This window comes from Cladophialophora psammophila, assembly GCF_000585535.1.
Source record: "Cladophialophora psammophila CBS 110553 chromosome Unknown aczJe-supercont1.3, whole genome shotgun sequence".
In the NCBI taxonomy this organism is placed as follows: domain Eukaryota; kingdom Fungi; phylum Ascomycota; class Eurotiomycetes; order Chaetothyriales; family Herpotrichiellaceae; genus Cladophialophora; species Cladophialophora psammophila.
The window spans coordinates 890,254-909,300 of record NW_006912924.1 but is presented as its reverse complement, the minus strand read 5'-3'; the positions used below and the strand labels follow the sequence as shown (position 1 = coordinate 909,300).

The 19,047-nt window shown below is 53.1% G+C and overlaps 5 protein-coding genes across 5 annotated transcripts; 2 read left to right on the top strand and 3 right to left on the bottom strand.

Moving 5' to 3' along the window:
- Window positions 1-245: 245 nt before the first annotated feature.
- On the top strand, window positions 246-2,459 carry A1O5_02512 (uncharacterized protein; the record flags this gene model as incomplete). Its single annotated transcript, XM_007743127.1, has 2 exons — window positions 246-266; window positions 315-2,459. 2 exons carry the CDS (start codon window positions 246-248, stop codon window positions 2,457-2,459), a joined length of 2,166 nt encoding a protein of 721 aa, XP_007741317.1.
- Window positions 2,460-3,220: 761 nt separating this feature from the next.
- A1O5_02511 (uncharacterized protein) lies at window positions 3,221-5,828 on the bottom strand (the record flags this gene model as incomplete). The annotated part of the gene is made up of 3 exons (XM_007743126.1): window positions 3,221-5,255; window positions 5,304-5,564; window positions 5,620-5,828. 3 exons carry the CDS (start codon window positions 5,826-5,828, stop codon window positions 3,221-3,223), a joined length of 2,505 nt encoding a protein of 834 aa, XP_007741316.1.
- Window positions 5,829-8,509: 2,681 nt separating this feature from the next.
- A1O5_02510 (uncharacterized protein) lies at window positions 8,510-12,391 on the bottom strand (the record flags this gene model as incomplete). The annotated part of the gene is made up of 1 exon (XM_007743125.1): window positions 8,510-12,391. One exon carries the CDS (start codon window positions 12,389-12,391, stop codon window positions 8,510-8,512), a length of 3,882 nt encoding a protein of 1,293 aa, XP_007741315.1.
- Window positions 12,392-14,229: 1,838 nt separating this feature from the next.
- A1O5_02509 (uncharacterized protein) lies at window positions 14,230-16,446 on the bottom strand (the record flags this gene model as incomplete). Its single annotated transcript, XM_007743124.1, has 2 exons — window positions 14,230-15,016; window positions 15,119-16,446. The coding sequence occupies 2 exons, from the start codon at window positions 16,444-16,446 to the stop codon at window positions 14,230-14,232; spliced, it is 2,115 nt and encodes a 704-aa protein (XP_007741314.1).
- Window positions 16,447-18,186: 1,740 nt separating this feature from the next.
- On the top strand, window positions 18,187-18,902 carry A1O5_02508 (uncharacterized protein; the record flags this gene model as incomplete). Its single annotated transcript, XM_007743123.1, has 3 exons — window positions 18,187-18,369; window positions 18,443-18,678; window positions 18,746-18,902. 3 exons carry the CDS (start codon window positions 18,187-18,189, stop codon window positions 18,900-18,902), a joined length of 576 nt encoding a protein of 191 aa, XP_007741313.1.
- Between the last annotated feature and the right edge of the window lie 145 nt (window positions 18,903-19,047).

The window sequence follows — 19,047 nt, the reverse complement described above, 5'->3', positions numbered from 1 at the left end:
ACGGGTGGGCAAGGGGGTAGGACAGGGCTTGGACAGGGGTAAGCACAGACACTATGTATCTGTCTGACCAAGACGACCACGACAAACGTGCCCAACAATTGCCCACTGATTCTGTCAGACAAAATTCATTCCAAGAATTCCCCCCACGACGCGCCTTAAATGACAAAAGCGCGTCTCGCGTGAATCGTTCAAAGGCGAGCTTTAATAAACAAGACCGGGAGGGCTACTAATTCCGGAAGCCTCAGATGGACGACGAACTGCACACGGTGAGCTGAGGACAGACTCGTCTCCGGATATCACTTAACATATGGCAGAGCTGCTACATTTTCACGCCGACGACACAAGGGAACGAAGAGATCGATCCGAGTCCGCGGAAGAAGCGGAAGTTGGACAAAGCCCCCTCGAACGGTGCTCAAGAAGAGTACTCATGGCCACGGGTGCTGGGTGGGCAAGAATCTCGAGAGGCTGTCACATGGCGAAAGAGTGCATTTGAGACAATATGGGCCGAGCAACAGGAGAAAATCGATGGCATTGTCAATGTGGTAGACGAAGAATTTGTTGGCCCGGTCATAAGATATGGGCGCACCCAGAAGGCAGATGACCTCCGAAACGGGAAGAGATTGAAGACCGCGCTACTTGCCTTGGGTCCCAATACAAAACATCACCACGACGTCCATGAAGCACGGAAGTGCACCGTACCAGACAAAACGCATGGGGAACCAGAGTTACTAGTCTCTTTGCAGCCGAGTCACTGCCCAAACATTCAGATTGCGTTGAAGAACGTCGTCAGATCCGCGATATCTGGACAAGGAGGAGTTGAAGAGTATACAGAATTCCTGAACGAGCACAAAGCCCTGATCCCGCTGGCCTTCGATCTGGAATTGCTCCACCGATATGTCCAACGCCACAGCGTCGAGCGAGTGGTGATATCCATCATGGATGTCGAATCATTTGACACTACTGTCTTTTGCGAACTGATCTCGACTTTCCACTCCTGGTCAGACAGGATCCCAATCATTCTTTTCATCGGCATATCGACAACCGTCGAGCTCTTTGAGTCTCGGCTGTCAAGATTGACTGTTTCACTTCTGGATGCTCAAATCTTTGAAACAAGCTCACACCTGAATGTGGAAGATCGGCTCTTTGCCCTGTACGCGACAATACAACATGGTCAAAATGCAGATGTGTTTCTTGGTCCGTCGGTCGTCCGCGTGCTGGCCACTCTGGCAGAAGACCAGGGCAGCACACCGGAAACATTTGCCCGGGCCATCAAGTACGCTTACATGTCTCACTTTTTTGCAAATCCTCTCTCAATGCTGTGCATCGAATCTGGTACGCCATCGCCGTGGCCGCCGGTACTGTGTCAAGCCACCCGCAACCTTGCCAGCTTCAGAGCATACTGCGAAGCGCTCGGAAAGGGCGACCAGACCCAGCGGGAGATGGTCCGACACCTGCTCACCTACGACGACGACCTTGAAAAGGCAGCTGTCCTAGCAATCCGATCAGGCAAAGACATAATGCGTTCAAGTCTCTGTGCCATCTCCACCCTAAGATACATCTACCACCGGAGGCTCAAACTGAAAGCATATACGACGTGGGAGAGTGAAATGCATCTCCTGCAGTCTCTACCTGGTCTGGATAGATCAGAGCTCTTCGAGGCCATTGAAGACAAACTTCAAAGCTTACCGCCTGGGACGCCAATTACCCAATTCCTCGGCGAGTCCGCCCCGGAACTGGAAGATCTACAAGACTTCCAGCGGTCCTCCGCACAAGACTCAGACTCAGAGGCCCGGGCCGATGCCGAGACGAGCCACCTTTCCGAACCAGAAAAGTTCATCACACTCTTGCGCCGATACCTCCAAAGCCGAACATCATCCCCTTCTTCATCATCACCTTGCGACGGCCTCAATCCCTTCCGCGAATTCATGGCCGAGTCGTACACCGTGAGCCAGAAATCCCCGCTCTCCCAGACCATCCACCCGCGCCCTCGCCACTGCGTCGAGCGCGCCCTGGCCCGTCCAGCGGACTACCTCGGCTGCACATGCTGCGTGTCCCAGAGCGGCGGCGAGGATCGAGACGTGTCGGATAAGGCGAGCCTCCCGCCCACAAGCCTCCTGCTGAACATGCTCAATGAAGCGGGCGTGGTGGTCAACGTACGGGATCTGTGGGATGCGTTTCGAGACACGCTCTTGCACGGCGCACGGTCACGGTCTGACGCCGACGCCGGCATCGCCGATCACGATCGTGACGTTGACGTTGACGCCAACGACGACGAAGCGAACGAGACCGATGACCAAGACACCAGCGGAAAAGGCGATGCGGAGGCCGAGAAGGAGAGAGAAGCACTGTCCCTGTTCTACCGCGCCCTGGCCGAGCTGCGGTACCTAGGTCTCATCAAGCCAAGCAAGCGCAAACCCGGGGTGGAATGTATCGCGAAGACGGCGTGGATGGGCCTCTAGCTACCTCGCAAGCTACTGGTACAACGCACGCTGTTTTTTTTCTCTCTTTTAAACGGTCAGTCAGTATCAAATTGCATGGAGCCTGAGGCGGAACATTTCATTAACCAATAGGTCAAGGTGAAGGTGCTCGCTTGTAATCTAAATAAATGAATCGCTCATGGATTCCTGAATTCGCTACTACTAAGGAGACCGTCCTCTTTGTCAAAGCGTGTGCGTGACTGGTACATACATGGTAATATCTTGGGGCTTCGTTAGAACATTTCCATCCGTCTTTCCATATGCTATCCAAAGATCCCACCCCCCACATCGCAATGGCGATGAAGAGCAACAACATAGGCACCGATCATCAAAATCCAGAACCAGATCCAATACACATTCCTATATCACTGTCCAATGCACATGCCCCGATGTATACGCACTCGGTGACCAAAACACCATTCCGTGCAATTCCAATTCCCCAGTTGCAGTCCGCCCAAACAGAAGTGGGAAACAAGAATAGCATAAAAAGGGAAATACTTCTTTGTCCATTCCATCCATAGACTCATGAGTCACCCGACTCAGACAAACGACAGCAAGCTTTCAACATGTGGCTAACTTAGCTCGTAGACATCAAACATTACCATGAATAGGGGTATAATGACCAATAAAAAAAATAAAAAAAAGGTGACTTCGTCTCAATGTCATAGGCGTCAACAGGGGGGTCAGAAGCGAGCGAAACGAGTGCGCGCCAGGTCAGGTGAGGAGAAAGTCCGCCCGGCCATTCAAACCACGACTTCGGGAGCAGCCAAGGTGCAATTGGCGCAGAACTTCTGGTGACATTCAGGATCCATACAGCGGTTGCTTAGCCCGTAGGCATTGGGTAAATCGCATTGGCAGCAGACGATGAGTGTGGCACGGCGTAGATGGTGACGCCGATGAGAGCGGGAGTCCTGGTTTTGGTCCTGGCCCTGGCCCTGGTCATGACTTTGGGTTGTCATTGGCACGTCTTGTGTCTGAGGCATTTCCATCGCGCCATGCATGTTGCCCACACCTGATGACCCCTGGTGAGTGGTGGAAGGGCTGGCCGGGTGCGGCGAGAAAGCTTGGTGCACCGGCGAGGAGTGGCTGTGTTGTGAAACCGAAGACTGAGTAGTCTCAGAAGGAGCCTGTGAAGCATCCATGACATCATCATCATCATCATCATCATCATCGTCTTCTTCTTCTTCTTCTTCTTCTTCTTCTTCTTCTTCTTCTTCTTCTACGCTGCTTTCGCTCCGCTTCCTCTCCTCAGACCGTACTTCTTTCGTCTTTCCCTCGCCGGTGAGCTCAACCCAGTCCTTGTTTGATTTGTGGTCTTTCGTGAAGTGATCCGCAATGTGATCGAATCGGTACGTGATAGCGTCGACATCAGTTTTAGGGTGAGCCACGACTTCTTTGCAGAAACCACACCAAAAGCGGCCTTGATAATTGCTTGCGAGTCGGCGGTGCTGAGCTTGCTCTTCAAGTCGTAGAATTGAATGAGCCTGTTGCAGATGCCGAATATAATTGGATGGTTCGTGAAAGAAGACTTTAAAACAAATGTCACAGACCCAACACTCTTGTTGCTCGTGCTGTGATTTCTCGTGCCTTTTCCAGTCGTTTTTACTGCCGAAAGTCTTGTTGCACCCGTCGAAGACGCAGCCATACGGTCTCGAATGGCGTTTCATGTGCTTGTTTAGATCACTTTGCCTTTGCTTCACCTTTTTGCATCCCGGATACTGACACGGAAAACGCGCCGGCTTTGAAGGAGGATATCGGATGCCACCAGGAGGTTGAGCATCAATAGCCCTAGAGACCGGCCCAACAGAAGAGGCCGTATAACTTGTCATAGCATCGCTGTTGTGTAAAGACAATCGAAACTGGTTCACTATTTCCTCGTGGTTCAGAATTTCCTCGTCAGAACGTGATTGATTGGCCCCATTAGACTGGTGCTGTTCTAAAAAGGAGCGGATCTCTTCTTCGATCGCCTTTGCGAGCTTAGACCTTGCAGGAGTATTGTCGGGTTGGATGATATTGATCTGGTAGCCTTGGTGTGGTGAAGGCCCTGAGTCGTTGTCGGTGGCGGCCGGGTTGGTACTACTTCCAACATAGCCAAGAAGATCGTCCTGTGAGCCTCCAAGGTCCGGCGGGACACGGGCCACACCCTGGGCTGAGGCAAAATCGGCCATTCGGTTCGGGTCAAGATCAGGGACGGCGATTGTATGTGGCTTTTTTGCTCTCCTTGGCGGTGCATAGCCGAATGCAGAATTCATTCTCATCGCAGCGGCAGCGATGGCGTAGGGTTCCCGAGACGGACGGGGCGAAAATTGGAAGTTGACTCTTTGATTGGTGAAGTCGGGAGAGAGTTGTGACATATCCTGATATTGAGAGCAGTCGGCCTGCGACCATGCCCTCTGCACGGATGCCATGGGGGATGAGAGGTTTTGTGTGTTCAGATTGGGAAGAGCCCGGTGCTGCTGCAAACTGCGAGCGTTGGCCGCAGTGGCTATGGGCCGACGCTGATCGTGTTGCTGCATGGGGTGAGCTGGGCCAAAGGGCCTGGCAAGATCTCGGTCGATGATTTGACCATTGTAACTTAGCGAGCGAGACGTTTGAGTGATCTGAGCTATGTTGGGGCTGAAGAGTGTGGTCAGATCCGGATAGTTGCTGTCAGAGGCAGAGAATTGGTCGTGCCCGGAAATTAGCGAATTCGACGAGTGCGACGGGATTGAGGCAGGAAGGGAGGCCGTATCGTCAGCCTGTCCTTGTAGAAGTTGCTCTTCATACCATTCGTTGGACCTAGAAGAAGTCAGTCCGAAGGACGTGAACGAGTTAACAGATACTCACGATCGAAGCAGAGACTCCACATTCTGATCTCCGTGCATCTTTTTGAGATGCTGCTTGAAGTTGTCCAAGCGAGGCCATTCCTTTTCCGTTTTGTTGCAACCAATGGCAAAGCACTTGTAGGATCTGCTCTTCCGGTTGTTGATTTTATGCACGGCTTTAAGATGCCTGTCAAGGTCATTACTAGTAGCAAACCCTTTCCTGCTCTGAGCGCAGTCAGGGAAGGGACATTTGTGCTCGCGTTTATGGCGAGCGAAATGTTTCCTGGGACAACCCTTGTCAGCATTGCAATATCATCAAGGTGACGTACACGACTTACTTCAGATCGGACCTCGTCTTGGCCTGGTAGCCACATTCCGAACATTCCAGGTCTCTACTTCTCTGCGGTGGTCGGTGAGTCGCCGACTGCCCTGATTCTGACGGGGCCGGGTTCAAGGCACGAGGAGTAACGCTTGAGGACTGAGAAAGGGAATAGGAGTTTGGAAGGGAGAAAGGTAAGGATGTCGTGTTGAGGTTCCGTTGATCCATGTCTGTCTGCTCTCCCATCACCGAGTCGACGTCATGGTGGGATATGATTGACCTGGTTCCATAACCCGAGTCTCCTAAAGATTTTTGTCCACTAGCAGAAGAGCACGTACGATCATGTATGGGTGTTGTAGGATGTCGAGGAGGCATTCCAGGTTCGTTAGAGTTCATTGTCCCAGGCAATAAAGAAGGCGGTCCCTCAGTGGCAGCCAGATGTGTCCATGGTCCGGGAATGGTTTGGTGACTGGATACACCGTCGATGGCAACAGAAGAAGAGTCCACAAAGCGAGGAAGCGATGAACCAGAAGAAAGAGAATACTTGGGGTCGCCTTGCAGATGTTGAAATGGATAGGGTTCAAAAGAGACAGCGTAGCCCGGAAACGGAGAATCAGGGTGCGGGAAGACGCTTCGAGGGATGTGGTCACCTGGAGAAGACATGGCGGATAAAGGGGCCTGCAGCCCTGTCAAGACAGAATCCGTCGAGTAGGCTGAGTGCAGGGCAGACGGAGGTGCTGGTGCAGATGCACCGCCCTCATCTGATACCGGGACAAATGTCTGGTGTAATGAGTCAGAGACCACAGGGGCAACAGGACGGCGGGGCAGTGCTGGATATACATTGGGTTTTGGCAGCCGCGCGTGGTTGGAAACCGACTGACGCGGTCGAGCTTGATCTTGCGACATGGCGAGCGAAGGTGGTCGAGGGACGCAATATAACTGAACCCGGAGGTTAGCTCAGACCTCGGCAGAAAGACTCCCACGGACGACTCATTGCAATGGGACCGAAAAGTGAGGCAAAAGTTTCCATTCCTTGCCCACCAGGCAGGGGGGGAGGGAGGGGGGATACTTACCCTTTGGTTCGACTCAACCGGCACAAGGCCCGGGGTATAGAAGAGGTCCAGTCTCGAGTGAGCAAGCGAGGCCACACAAGCAAGAGGAAAATAGAGCCGGCAAGGATCAAGAGAGCCTCAATGATGGTTCGAGAACACAGCCTGGCTTGAATGTGACTTGCAAAACGCCTATGGCGTTGCTCAGAAATGACTGAGGTAGGCGTAGCCAATCAAAGTGAGCAAGGCGTTGGGTCGAGAGGCAGCCTAGCCTAGTCCTTTTTGGATCGACTTGACCAAAAAAATGAGGCGGCTGATGGAGGCCAAATCTCCATATGCCTGGGGGGAGGGAAACACATATCAATATATGATGCAGGAGCAGACGAGTACTGTGGACAAGAGGAGAGGAAGGAAAAGGGACGATGAGAGGATGCAGGGAGAGAGTTTACACCCGAGTTGGTCTTGGGCTTGGGACGCGGGAGTAATGGATGGGGGCTGTGCAGCGATGGAAGGAGACTCACCCTCGAGGGAGGGTTTGATGAGCCTGATGAGCCCAAGAGGCCGGGATCCCAGCTGCTAACGGAACGGCGGGAGGAGAAGAGGAGCCATCCTGGACTGGAATGAAGCAAATCAATTGAGGAAAGTTGATGAGGACAAGCAACCAAGGAGTAACCGGTGTAGTAGGCAGAAGTTGCTGCAGTTGAACAGATGTGTGTGTGTGTTGTCCTTGGTATGTCTGGTGTGGTGTGTGCGTGGGGGGGGGGGGGGGGAAGTTTTGGGAGAAGAATGAGACGGTGAGGGAGAGAAAGAGAAACGATGACGAAGAGAACCGAGAGAAGAGACCCGGGCGCGGCGGGTGATGGGTGCGTGACTGGCTCGTGACCAGCGATACAAAACTACTTGTTACATACCAAGACTTGTACTTGTACTTGTACATACCAAATACACTGACCGGTCTGACGGGAGCTCATGGTTCGCAGTCATTTATCAGCCAACCACACGCCGTGGGAGACGTGAGTGTGCCTTGGCCTAGTTTTCTCTAGGTTTAGTGGATGCCTCTTGCTGCCTAGGACTTTGGTGCGCGTATTCGCAATACTTGTTACACCATCTCGTACGAGGTACGCAATACTACCCAGCGAAGCTAGTACCTTTAAGTACCTAGGTACCTACGCCATATGCGTCCCACAGCACCAAAAAAACCGGGAAGAGAATATTCACGACATATGTACCATGCATTCCCCACGACATATATACAACAATACTACCGACCAACCCTGAAGCTACCCATCTATGGTCCCGTACGTAGATTCGGGATGGGGCCGAGCAGTACTGGGTACCCAGCCCAAGTGGCGGCTATGCACACGAGCTTCGCGAACCTCGGCGTTACGTCCAATTCCCGCTCGTAACTTTGGTTATTACCACACTTTCCAAGAACTCATTATGCATGCTGACAGGTCGCAGCGAAATCCCCCCCCCCCCTCCACACACATCTGCCGAAAAGTCCACCACTTCACAACTTCACAACTTCACAACTTCAAAAGTTCCAGAAAACAACGACAAGTCGCAAAATCAAAATGTCCAAATTGGTCCCATCATCGCATTAATCATTGCCCGCTTGTCATCCCGATCATAACCCAGATTCCAACTCTGGGACTCAGAACATCATAGGGGTATCTATAGAGTACATCCGTTACCTGTCGAAACCATGATTGAAACTATGTCCGAAACAGTCTCGACTTGCTCTGCTCCAGAGCAGTCCGGGTCAAAGGGTAGCCTCCTCCCGCCCTCCAGCCGTGGCCCCTACTTTGCGTCCTCGCCTCACTCTGCCAAACTCAATCCGATGACTGTCTCTACAGTCAATCATGCAAAATGCAAGTTCGGCCCTGTTTCCCCAGTTGCCGGGTTCCCGTACAGGAACTGTTGCTGCGTGTGTGCATGCAACGCCGTCTGGAGGCCTAGCCCAGATCGACCCTCAACGCCCATTGGACTAACATGTCCTCCTCGTGGTTGACTTGGCAGCATCGATGAGGCATATTGCCCCATGGTGTATCCCGGCATCGAGTGCGAATGCGAGTGCGCGCTCGCATACATGTTTTGCATCGGTGCTTGCGTATACATGGCCCCTGCTGCGTCGTAGAATGCGTTCTCGTACCCTTGGCCCACCGGCTGAGATCGGGGCGTCACCATTGCGTTCTGGGGCGATAGACTGTGTGGGTGCTGCGTATCCATCTGACCTGATCCCATGAAGATGGGAGACTGATGAGCGTACTTCCCCGTGGCACCGTAACCACCCGTCATCATCTGGGCTGGGCCTGTTGGTGTAAGCGCATGCGGGCTGTAGTATCCCCGGTCGAGCTGGTAGCCCGCATTTTGGGGACGCCCATGCATCGAAGCCGGCGACTGGCCTGCAGAGGAGTTTTGATAGGCTGATGTCGCACTGGCGGGATATGGTGATAGATTGCTCGTATCAACGTGGTTCAGCGTCCCAGGAATGGTTGCGAACGACGACGCCATCACCGGCGGCTGATCAACCGGGCTGACAATGGTATCGGGTGAGACTTCCCTCATGTTCACGAGCTGCAGTACTGGCATGGCGATCTGTTCCATATGCTTTCCCATATGCACGGACAGTTTCTTGAATGTCGAACAGACGTTGCCACAGAAGCGGCAGGGCTCATCCCGGGGCTTCTTGTCGGTTTCGGAGCGACACTTGTCCACCATGCGCCAAACCTCACTGTCCTCTTGAATGCCACCGTTGATCGCCTTGTTCTTGCTGCTACCCGAACCCCGCTTGACCTTAGGCTCGGTCATCTTGTGTTCCCTTACCAGATGCTGGACAAAGTTGTCTTTGCGGTAACAGATGTGATTGCACTCCTGAATCGAACACTGCCACCACTCCAAGTGCCGGTGCCGCTCATTCTCGTGGCGTACCCAGTCTGCTTTGCGCTTGAACGACTTCGACTCGGAACAGTTGGGGAATGTACAGGAAAATGGCTGGATGTCTTCGTGCACGTGCTTTGTCCAGTCGGACGGTTTATGAAACTTCTTCACCTTGAAGCAGAGATTACATTCAAATTCGGCCGGAAGTCGTGAAACCGGTGGCAGCGGGATCCCTACGGGAAACAATGCCGGCGTGACAATGCCGTCCGTGAACCCGGACTCATCGGCTTCATCATCTGCTGGGTTACTGATTTGAAACTGGGTCAGCGTCGTGTCCGGATCCTTAGAGCTGACCCGGGGCGCTAGAGGCATCGAGTCGCCGCCCAGATCGAAGCAAAACTTGCCCGAGGCGCATTTATGGGCAACTTGGACAGAACGAGTGTGCTTGATCTTGGTTTCAACGAGTTTTTTGTAGCGTCGAATCTGCTCTTGGCCAATGCGATCAATGAGATATGGCTCAAGCCGAGGATTGAGTTTACGCGCATGATCTCTGAATCCGTCGATCGTCGGCATAATGTCCTCGGCGCGGATCTCAAGATCCATCCTAATAGCCACCTCGTCTGTTTCGTCCTCGTCGTCATCCGCAGGAGCGTCTTCGTTGTCGATAATCTGTGCGGCCAGGATCGGTTCCCGCTCATGCATGGGGGATGCGAGAGTCGGAATGGGTGGTCCGCCATGCTTGGTCAACAGATCTGCCAGCCCGAGGTTTGACGACTTTGCGTTCTTGGTCACGTCACTTTTGCTGCGCTGCTTCTTCAGCGTCTGTAAGGGGCGTGTTGACTTGGAGGCATCAAAGTCTTGGGCGACTGAATTTCCACGCCCGACAGCTGCAAGGTGACCAGTCATAGCAAGCAAGGCACTGCCCGTATTCAACGAAGGTGACTTAGGCTTGCCAAAACTCGGCATCCTCTGGGGTTTGATGCTCCCGACAGAGCTTCGGTGGGTATGACCTCGTGGGACGGGCTCTTTGTCCTCTGCCGACGGCTCTTCTTTTATGTTACTGCTACTGCGCCGGGGAAACATGCCCCGAGCCTTGTTGAAGAGGCTGCTCGTTCGTTCCCGCCCCCTTTTCGAAAGGGACAGGTGTCGAATTTGACTACCTTCAACAATGGAGTTGATTTCACTCTCGCTCAGCCGACGTCGTGTTCCCCACGTGGCAGCCCTCGAGGCGGTCTCCCACTTTGCTGCCTCCTCGTTAAACTTGTATGCAGCTGCGTTTGATGTATTGGGTTGACCTCTTGTGCTGACAACAGGGCCCCGAGCCGGATCCTGCCATGGGCCTCGCCTGATGAACTGGGTAGGCAACGGGTCCCGTAGTTCTGCTGGCGTTTCATCTTCGAGCGGAGGGAAAGCAGATTTATCCGGCGATGTGCGACCCTCGAGAGCATGCGGTGAAAGGCGCGGTGAGCCGTCTTGCCGATATTGCTCGATGGCCCGCTCTGTGAACTCTTCAATTGCCGACGATTGTGTTGATACGTCGTCGTCAAAATACTCGTCGTCTGTTTCCACATCAACAAGAGCCCCAGGACCAGGGATATGCTCGTCTGAGTACACAGGGCCGAGAGCATCCACTCGGCCATCAGCGGTATGGGCCCGCCGCCTTGGCCCTTGAGGCGTCCGGCGAGACACGTTTGCTCCTGATTCATCTTCAGGCCCACTGCCAGCTTCGCTTGTTGCAAGCCATTCTTGAACCTCGGCATTTCTTTCCTCAAGTTGGCGCTGCTCTTCAAGCTCTTTGGCCGAGGGTACCGTTTCGTCATTCCTCGACTGTGGTTCAAGACCGTGACGCTGTGTTGCAGTCGAACGTACATTATCTGTACCATTGGCGTCTGGAGGCATCAGATGAGACGGAGACACGTCTACATCCCTTGTTCCTGATCCCTCAAGACCATCACCATCGTCGTCATCGTCAGAAGACTCGCTCTCACGACCACGCTTGGCAGATGTAGGCATTAGACTCTGTGATGTCTCGGACTTCACGCCACCAGAGGTCTCATAGTCAGATACCATGACCACAGGGCTCGGTGCCCGTATGAATGATGTGCCCTGCCAGGCATTTACTTTGTGATCGGACGAAGGGGTATGCCTCGAAGTCGTGTCCACTTTGAGAGTTTGAGAGGCTCCTCTTTTGTGGGAAGCGGCTGAGCGGTCCATTGATTGATTTTGTTGCTGATTGGGAGTTGGCAGGCGCGGAGGAATGGGAAGAGACGACCCAATTGAGGAATTCTTGGAACTCATTAGCTCTTCTCCAGAGACGAATTTGGGCAGTGTCTCTTCGGTGTGGTGAAAATAGCTTTGCAAATCTGAACTTCCGGGAGCTCCTTGCGCGGCTTCGAAATCATTCGACCCGTAAGGATCAACTATGCGAGGCTGTGCGGCGTCTTGCAATATGAACTGTTGCTCCCAAATTTGTTCTTGGGGAGTGGTATGCTCGCTTAGGGGGTTTTCGGAAGATTCTTCTGTCGTTAGGAAATCGTCAAAGGAGGATTCGCGGTAGGAGTTGTCTTCATCAAGATTGTATATGTCAGCCCAAGGTTGTAAAGATCCAGGACTAGACACCGGCGGGAGATTGTACTGGGGGTTACCCAGCCCAAAATCCGGTTCGCTTCCCAGTTCCTGAGTTCCTTGCGACGGGTTTGACGTTATACTCGCATTATGCTGATGACTCCTGGACATAGAGGAATTTGCTCTGTGTTGCTGGGCTGGTATCTGCCGCGGTCGGTGAAATGCTGGAGTGGTCAGTAACGGAGAATGCTGTCCGGGCCTCTGGACATTGTATGGATTCGGGTAAGAGTGCGACATTTTGTCGTGAATCTTCAGCGCAGGATAAAGGAAAGCCAGATGTGTCTCTCCTATTCTGCTCGATTCCCGAGTGGGGAAGATCTGATAGGGCCAGGATGGTCAGGGCGTCGGAGGCATGGTAGGCGGATGGTCCGCCTGTTGTGAGGCTGTGAAGGATATCGTGATGTAGCACAAAGTATCTGAGAACGCAGAGGGGTTCGGCCCAGGAGGACGATACCAAAGGCCCCAGGATGAAGTTACCCCGGTCGGAGAGCCGCAGCAGACTGCGCCTGCGGTCGATCTTGGTGACGGCTGTGGATATCCGGCTCGTTGCAAGCACCACAGGATGTCCAGAGGGTGTAAATAGAGGAGATGAGTCGAAATGAAGAGGACACTAGAGGGAAGAGGGAAATGCTCGAGAAGGAGACGCGAGAAACTATGGCACCCGCTCGTTGTGTCTCCTGATGTGGTCGGACAGAAATCTGGAGAGATGTGACTGGTCGCGTAGAGGACGGTGGACAGGGCAGTGGAAGGGGCTCGAGGAGGAGCCACCAGCAAGGAGCAATGAGGGATAGCGCAGTGGGCAGGCAGATCGAGGGGCAGATTTCGAGCTGGTGCAAGAGAAATGGTTCGCGACCCAGCGTTGACTGCTCCAGGAAGGAGACAGCCTGATGAATACAATCGGAGGTCGGCCGGGAACAACGGCGCGTTGGCGCGCAGTCGAAAAAGAGTGACCTGGGTCAGAAATGGGAGCTCAGCAGTACCCAGAGTAGTCCGCGTGAGGCTATGACCAAAGGCGAGCAGAGGCGGTCGATTGAGGAAAGTCGTGGAAGTGGTAGAAGAGGTGGTTGTGGTGGAGGTGGTTTCTCGTCTCGCGCAGGCGGAGGAAGCAGGCCTGCAATTGCCCGATTCCCTCGTCTCGACTCTTGGGGGCGTGAAGGTGGAGATGGAGATGAAGCCCACCAAATCCGACCAGCCCTTCCCTGGATGGCCAGCACAGCCATGCCATGCTCGCGCGCTGTTGGAGGTCTGCATGCCACTACCTGCTCTTGTCCTCTTGTCTTTGTACCTTTTCAGCTCCCGCATTAGACTTCTCGAGGCGCCCACGGTTGATTCGACCCAAGCCCGCTCGCACAGGGATCGTTGCTGCAAGGACCCACGATATCATTCCACTCAAGGCCCTGACAAGCCACAATGTGGTCCCCCCCCCAAGCCGGTGAGCTCAGTGCAAGTTTATTGAACAGTGAACTTATTCCATCCCAGGGCCAGTTGTGTTCTTGCTGCCGCTGCTGGATAAACAAACCGTGGCTACTATCGTATCATACGCTGGCCCGTCCTACCCTGCTTGTCCCCACCACAGGATCGAAGAACAACCGGAGAAAGGATGGAGAGAAAAGGAGATATGACGATATCGAGGATCCAGTATGATGCAAGGAACCATCTTCATATGGACACCCTCGCTGCCTGGGACGCTGCGAAGCTTCAGGGAGCAGCCAGCCCACCAGCCAGCAAGCACAGCCCCAAATCAGCCTTACGAGCCCCCAAACCAGTGAGCTGTCAGCACTGCCCTTTGGATTTCGCTACAGGGATCTAGCTCGCCCGGGGCAGAATCATGGGCAGACTCTTCTCCCTTTTGCCATGCAGCTATCCAATCGCCGGCACCACCCCAACCCATCCCCCAAGCTGCTATTACCCGAGTACCTACGGTTTTCGCATTGAGCGTCCTGGTGGGCCTCGGGCAACGGTGCCCGCAAAAGAACTACAATCCGTTTCAGGCCATGTACATCAGATTCCGACCTCCCTAGGGACCGTGTAGTGACTGGTCTGTACAAAGTCTCTGTTGTACAATAGCTCCTGCTTCACCCCCGTCCTCCGTCGCCTGCCATCACTTCCTGACGCCTTGCAAGGACTATTGGCGAGTCATGACACAGTGCAATCCCCTGAAGGTAGGTGCAGCGTGCTGTCGGCAATCTCTTCGGTGAACCGGCGTCCGGGACGTCGTCGTCGACACTCCTAAGTCCTTCCCGGAAGATATGCGGTCGGATCCAGAGCATGGCATCAGTTGAGCTCGATGTTCCCTCCATCTTGAGCATAGGAGGCATGCTAGAAAGGATAGCCGCCCATTCTATCCGAACTTGCCGCCAGAGCTCAACTGCTGCCTTGGCAATTGACCGGACGGCTGTCGTTAACACTGGAAGACGCTTGGCCAGTGTCATGGATTGTAGCTTGTCGACAATCTCCTTGCTGACAGACGTGGCGATTGTGCTCGCGGCCTTGCGCCCATAGGGGCTGGTATAGAGTGACCGCATAGCAATTGCTCTCCATATTGCTTCTCGGTGGACACTCTTCACACTAATCATCGTCGATACCCTAGACAGGCACGTCTCCAAGTTGCACCTGTCACACTGCTCGTGTAATGATGTGAACAAGAATGGCTGAAAGATCCTCTGCTGCAGCACTCGGAATATCTGGTTCTGGACGAGAAGGGAACGAAGACCCCGAGCTGCCGCCGTCATGCCTGTTATATCAGGAAGACCACTGAGTTGAGCCATTTGCACCAGAGCATGATCTGGATATGGCTGATCATGGACGAGTTGCTTCGAAATTTCCTCCACCGACAATGCTAGCTCGTTGAAAGCACTTACACTACATTCCCCCGTCAGCGGCGTGCGCCCGAACTAGACCTGGCACGGTGCCTGGAGAAGAATGAGAACGGTCTTGGTTAGAAGCGCAGCGGATCACACTCACAAGAACTCGTCCCCCTTCCCTTTGCTGGCGCGGATCTGCCCAAGGCTTCGTATAATGCGCTCCATTCGCTCACTTTCTCGTTGCCATTGAGCCTGTTTATCTCTCAGACACACCATAGTTTCCTCCAATTCAGCATGATGCTTGCTGGTCATCTCATGCGTGGTTTGGAGCGCTTGGTGAGCCTTCTGTACCGTCGCCAGTTCGGTCCTTAAGCTGTCATTGGCATCACGGTGCTCTTCGACGTCCTCCTTAAGCTCTTCGAGCGCAGACCGAAGGGCATCCAGCTCACCTTGGAGCTGGACCTCACGTTGCTTGTGCCTGGTGATCGTCTCTGATAATCGTCCTTCCGCTGCTTTTCGTAATTGTCCAATCTCTTTTTGGTGTCCTTCCCGCAACGCCGTCAGTTCGTCTTTCTGCCTTCCGATGGATTGAGTCAACTTCTGCGACAGAACCGCTATCGCCTGCTTGTGTTGCTCTGCCATCTCCTCTACAACCTGATTCCTCGCCTCCAATTCACTCTTGTGAGATCGCTCGGAATCAGCAAGCTCTTTGGCTCTGGCCGCCAAGGACTGTTCATGCTCGGAGATGATTGCTCGAGCGGAATCTAGATCTTTCCTCTGTTGCGAATGCTTCGTTATCATTCCTGCCAAATCAAGCTGAAGCTTTGAAAGGCCAGCCCTGTGTTCACTCACTAACTTGGCATGAACATCTTCTCTTTCCGCCATTTGTTTTTCATGAGCTCGTATCAAGTCCGTTTGTGACCGTTCATACTGTGCCCGTTCGTCATTAAATTGGTCCTTGACAGCTTGGAGTTGGTTCTCCAGGTCATCTTTCTCTGCAGTCAGCTGCTCATTCATAGAACGGCTGTTCTCGACCTCACTCTCCAAAGACTCGCATTTCAGCTTCAAATTGGCAACCTCCTCGTTTGCTTCAGCCAACTCCTGAGATTTTCCCTCAAGGAGCAAGATCTTCTCGGTCTGTTCGACGATCTCGCTCTTCAGCTTCACATTTTCACGAGCCTGCTCCCCTATAATGCGTTCGTACTCTTCTTTGGAGGCGCTCAGTTCAATTCTCAGCTTGGTGACCTCTTCGTTATGTTGTGACTCAGCTTGCTTAACGAGAAGGTCTTTCTCGGATAGAAGCCCTTGACTTTCCTGATAGTAGTGCAGCAAGCGATTAATATCAGGCAGGACACTCGAGACTTTCTCAAGCAATTTCGTCCGCTCATCATCAGGTGGTGCTGCGGAGCCAGATCGAGACACTGTATCCGGATATGGGAACGGCACAGACGGGGAAGCGAAGGGTGGTGGATAGAATGCGAGTTGCATATTAGGGTTAGCTATGAATGGATGAGGGTATTGGTATGGATGTGGGGGTGGGAATGGAATCCCCTGTGGTGGCGGGCTACCGGTAGGCTGCTGAAGAAAGGGTGACAGAGGAGGTGATGCTAGGGGTGAGCGAGCGTGAGGCGGGAACGCATGAAGATAGGGCCCATCAGTTGTCATTGTAGGGCTCGGCACGAAAGGGATGTCTCCCTCTGCCGACTCCGCTAGATGCTGGCCAAACGTGGGTTGTATGAAAACTACCGGACCCTGCGGAGTTGGAGCAACCAAAGGGTCATGAAAATATGATATGGGCGCTGTCCCCATCGATGCAGCTGTAGGTTCGTACAAAGACGATTTTGACATGCCAGGCGATGCAAGAACGGTTTCTTCGCGCAGTGACGACTTCGAACCCTTCGCCAGCGGCTCTTCAACGTCAGTAGGGCAGGGGGGTGACAAGGACATTTGTGGGGATGATTGTGTGGTTTGAGTAGGATTGATATCCTCAGGCTCTTCGGAAACCGTTGGCTGCATCGACGCAAGTGATCTCGACGAATGGCTTTTCGAACCGAGACCTTGCGAGGATTGCAGGAGCTCCGCACCTCTTGTGAAGGATCCAACGAGCTCTCCTCTCTCCGGAACAGTGGTCATCGAGATTTTTGTAGGTGAAAGAGGACGTACATCTGCTACAGATGCATCGGATCTGTCATGAGGGGCTTGGATGATATGTGGTTTCACCTTGGTCGGCGAACTTGGTGTGTGAAATGTCTCGTCCTCCATTCTTGATGAGATACTCTTGTCTGATCTCAATGAGACAGCGGAATGTCTAGAAGAAGCGGACGCTGGATCCGACCACTTTGAGTCGAGCGTCCTTTGACGGTGAAAATATATAGCCGGTGAGTTCGACCGGCTGTTCCTAGGGATAGAGACTTCATCAAGAGTCCGCGACAGTGTCTTGGATAGTTTTACAGATGCCGAACTCGACGCTCGGCTCCGTGTGTGTTTCTCTGAAGTCTCGCTGAAGCTCCCAGGCCGCCCTCGGGGCCTCGCATTTGTCTGATACGCAGTCGTCGACATTGTGCTGAAATGAGAGAAATAAATAGAAGAAAGAACAGGACTTTTACGGTCAACCTATCTTAGGAAGCAAAACCACAAGTACCAATGACATAGAATTCTTTTTTCTTCCGATTGTTCAGGGCGCCCAGTGATGTACAGACAACAAATACTGGTACATTATTGATACAGGACCAGAAAAGAGCGTAAAACAAAGTGCAGAATGTAGAATTCAGAAGGGCACAGCAAAAGAAAAGGTCATTTGAGTCATAAACACTTAGCCCTGGGAAGAAAGGTCAGCATCAACCGCAATTCTCGCAAGACTGGGCATCAAGTGGTGCAGGATAGGACCTTGCTGCCCGACCAAGGTGACGACAATAGGTCCAGAGCAACTCCACATAAACAACAGAGCTGCATGAACCAAAGTGCCCTCGCCCCCCCAGATGCTGGGCACTGATAGGACGCTGGCTGCTGGAAAGAAGATCGTGTCAAAGCACGATTGGTGTAGAAAGTAGTAGGAGGTTGAGATTGGAAGTGTGAGGGTCGGAAAAATAGACGGCCCGGACTTCTTGGCGTCCTGTAGCTTGGACGTTTAACCGCAGTTTGATGGCGGCTTGAACATGAAAGTACAATACATTGCAGACCAGTTCCTCGTGACACCTTTTTGTTGTTGTCGCTGCAGCATACACAATCATGTCTTTTGTCTCTCGAGGGGCGAGAGCTGCAGCTCGTCCCTTGAGGCGTGCAGTCCAACAACGTCCGCAACGCAGATTTGCTGGACACGAAGCTGGCCACGGTCACGGAGATGCACACCACCATCATTCTGGGGAGAGCGCTCTCCACGTCGCAGGTGGATCGGGGAACGAAGGATTCGGCGTGAGCACAGGAAATCCCCTACAGAAATTCCAACGTGGGCGATGCAAAAGACTGACACTGCTCTGGGGAACAGAGGGGATTCTACATTGCCATAGGCTCCGTACCTTTCGCAATATTCATCTACTCGATCGCCAGCTCTCCCGGAGATAATGCGCTCAGCCGTCTTGTGCGAAAATACGATGCCGGCAGAGAGGTGCTGTTGAGAAAAGATGCTATACATACAACCATGATGGAGCAGGCCGCCGCTGATAGGCAGCTGTTTGCTGCGACGCCGACTGATCCTGCCGGTCCTCCCCTTCGAAATCCAGAGTATGAATACCCCTATTTTGCACATGGACCCGGCTTCGTTATCGAGATCACTAACCAGGGCTTCTAGGTCATTCAACTTCGGCTCACCCTGGAATGTGTCTGCTGGTCAGGGCACAGCGGATCTCTCTGCGTTGACCAAATACTATGAAGGGAAGAATAAGGAAGCGGAGCGAGAGCGGGTAGAGAGATTCAAGAAACAGAAAGGTTCCGTTTACGACCTGTAGCCAAATATGGTTCTTAGGGCGCTTCCGGCCGTGGCATTGTATATAGGAAGTAGAGCCACTCGAGTATGACGTGGCTGTGTTAGGGCTCATGAGCATGCACAAGTGATCGCAGGCAGTGAAGCATGGTCGTATCATTGTCCTCTTG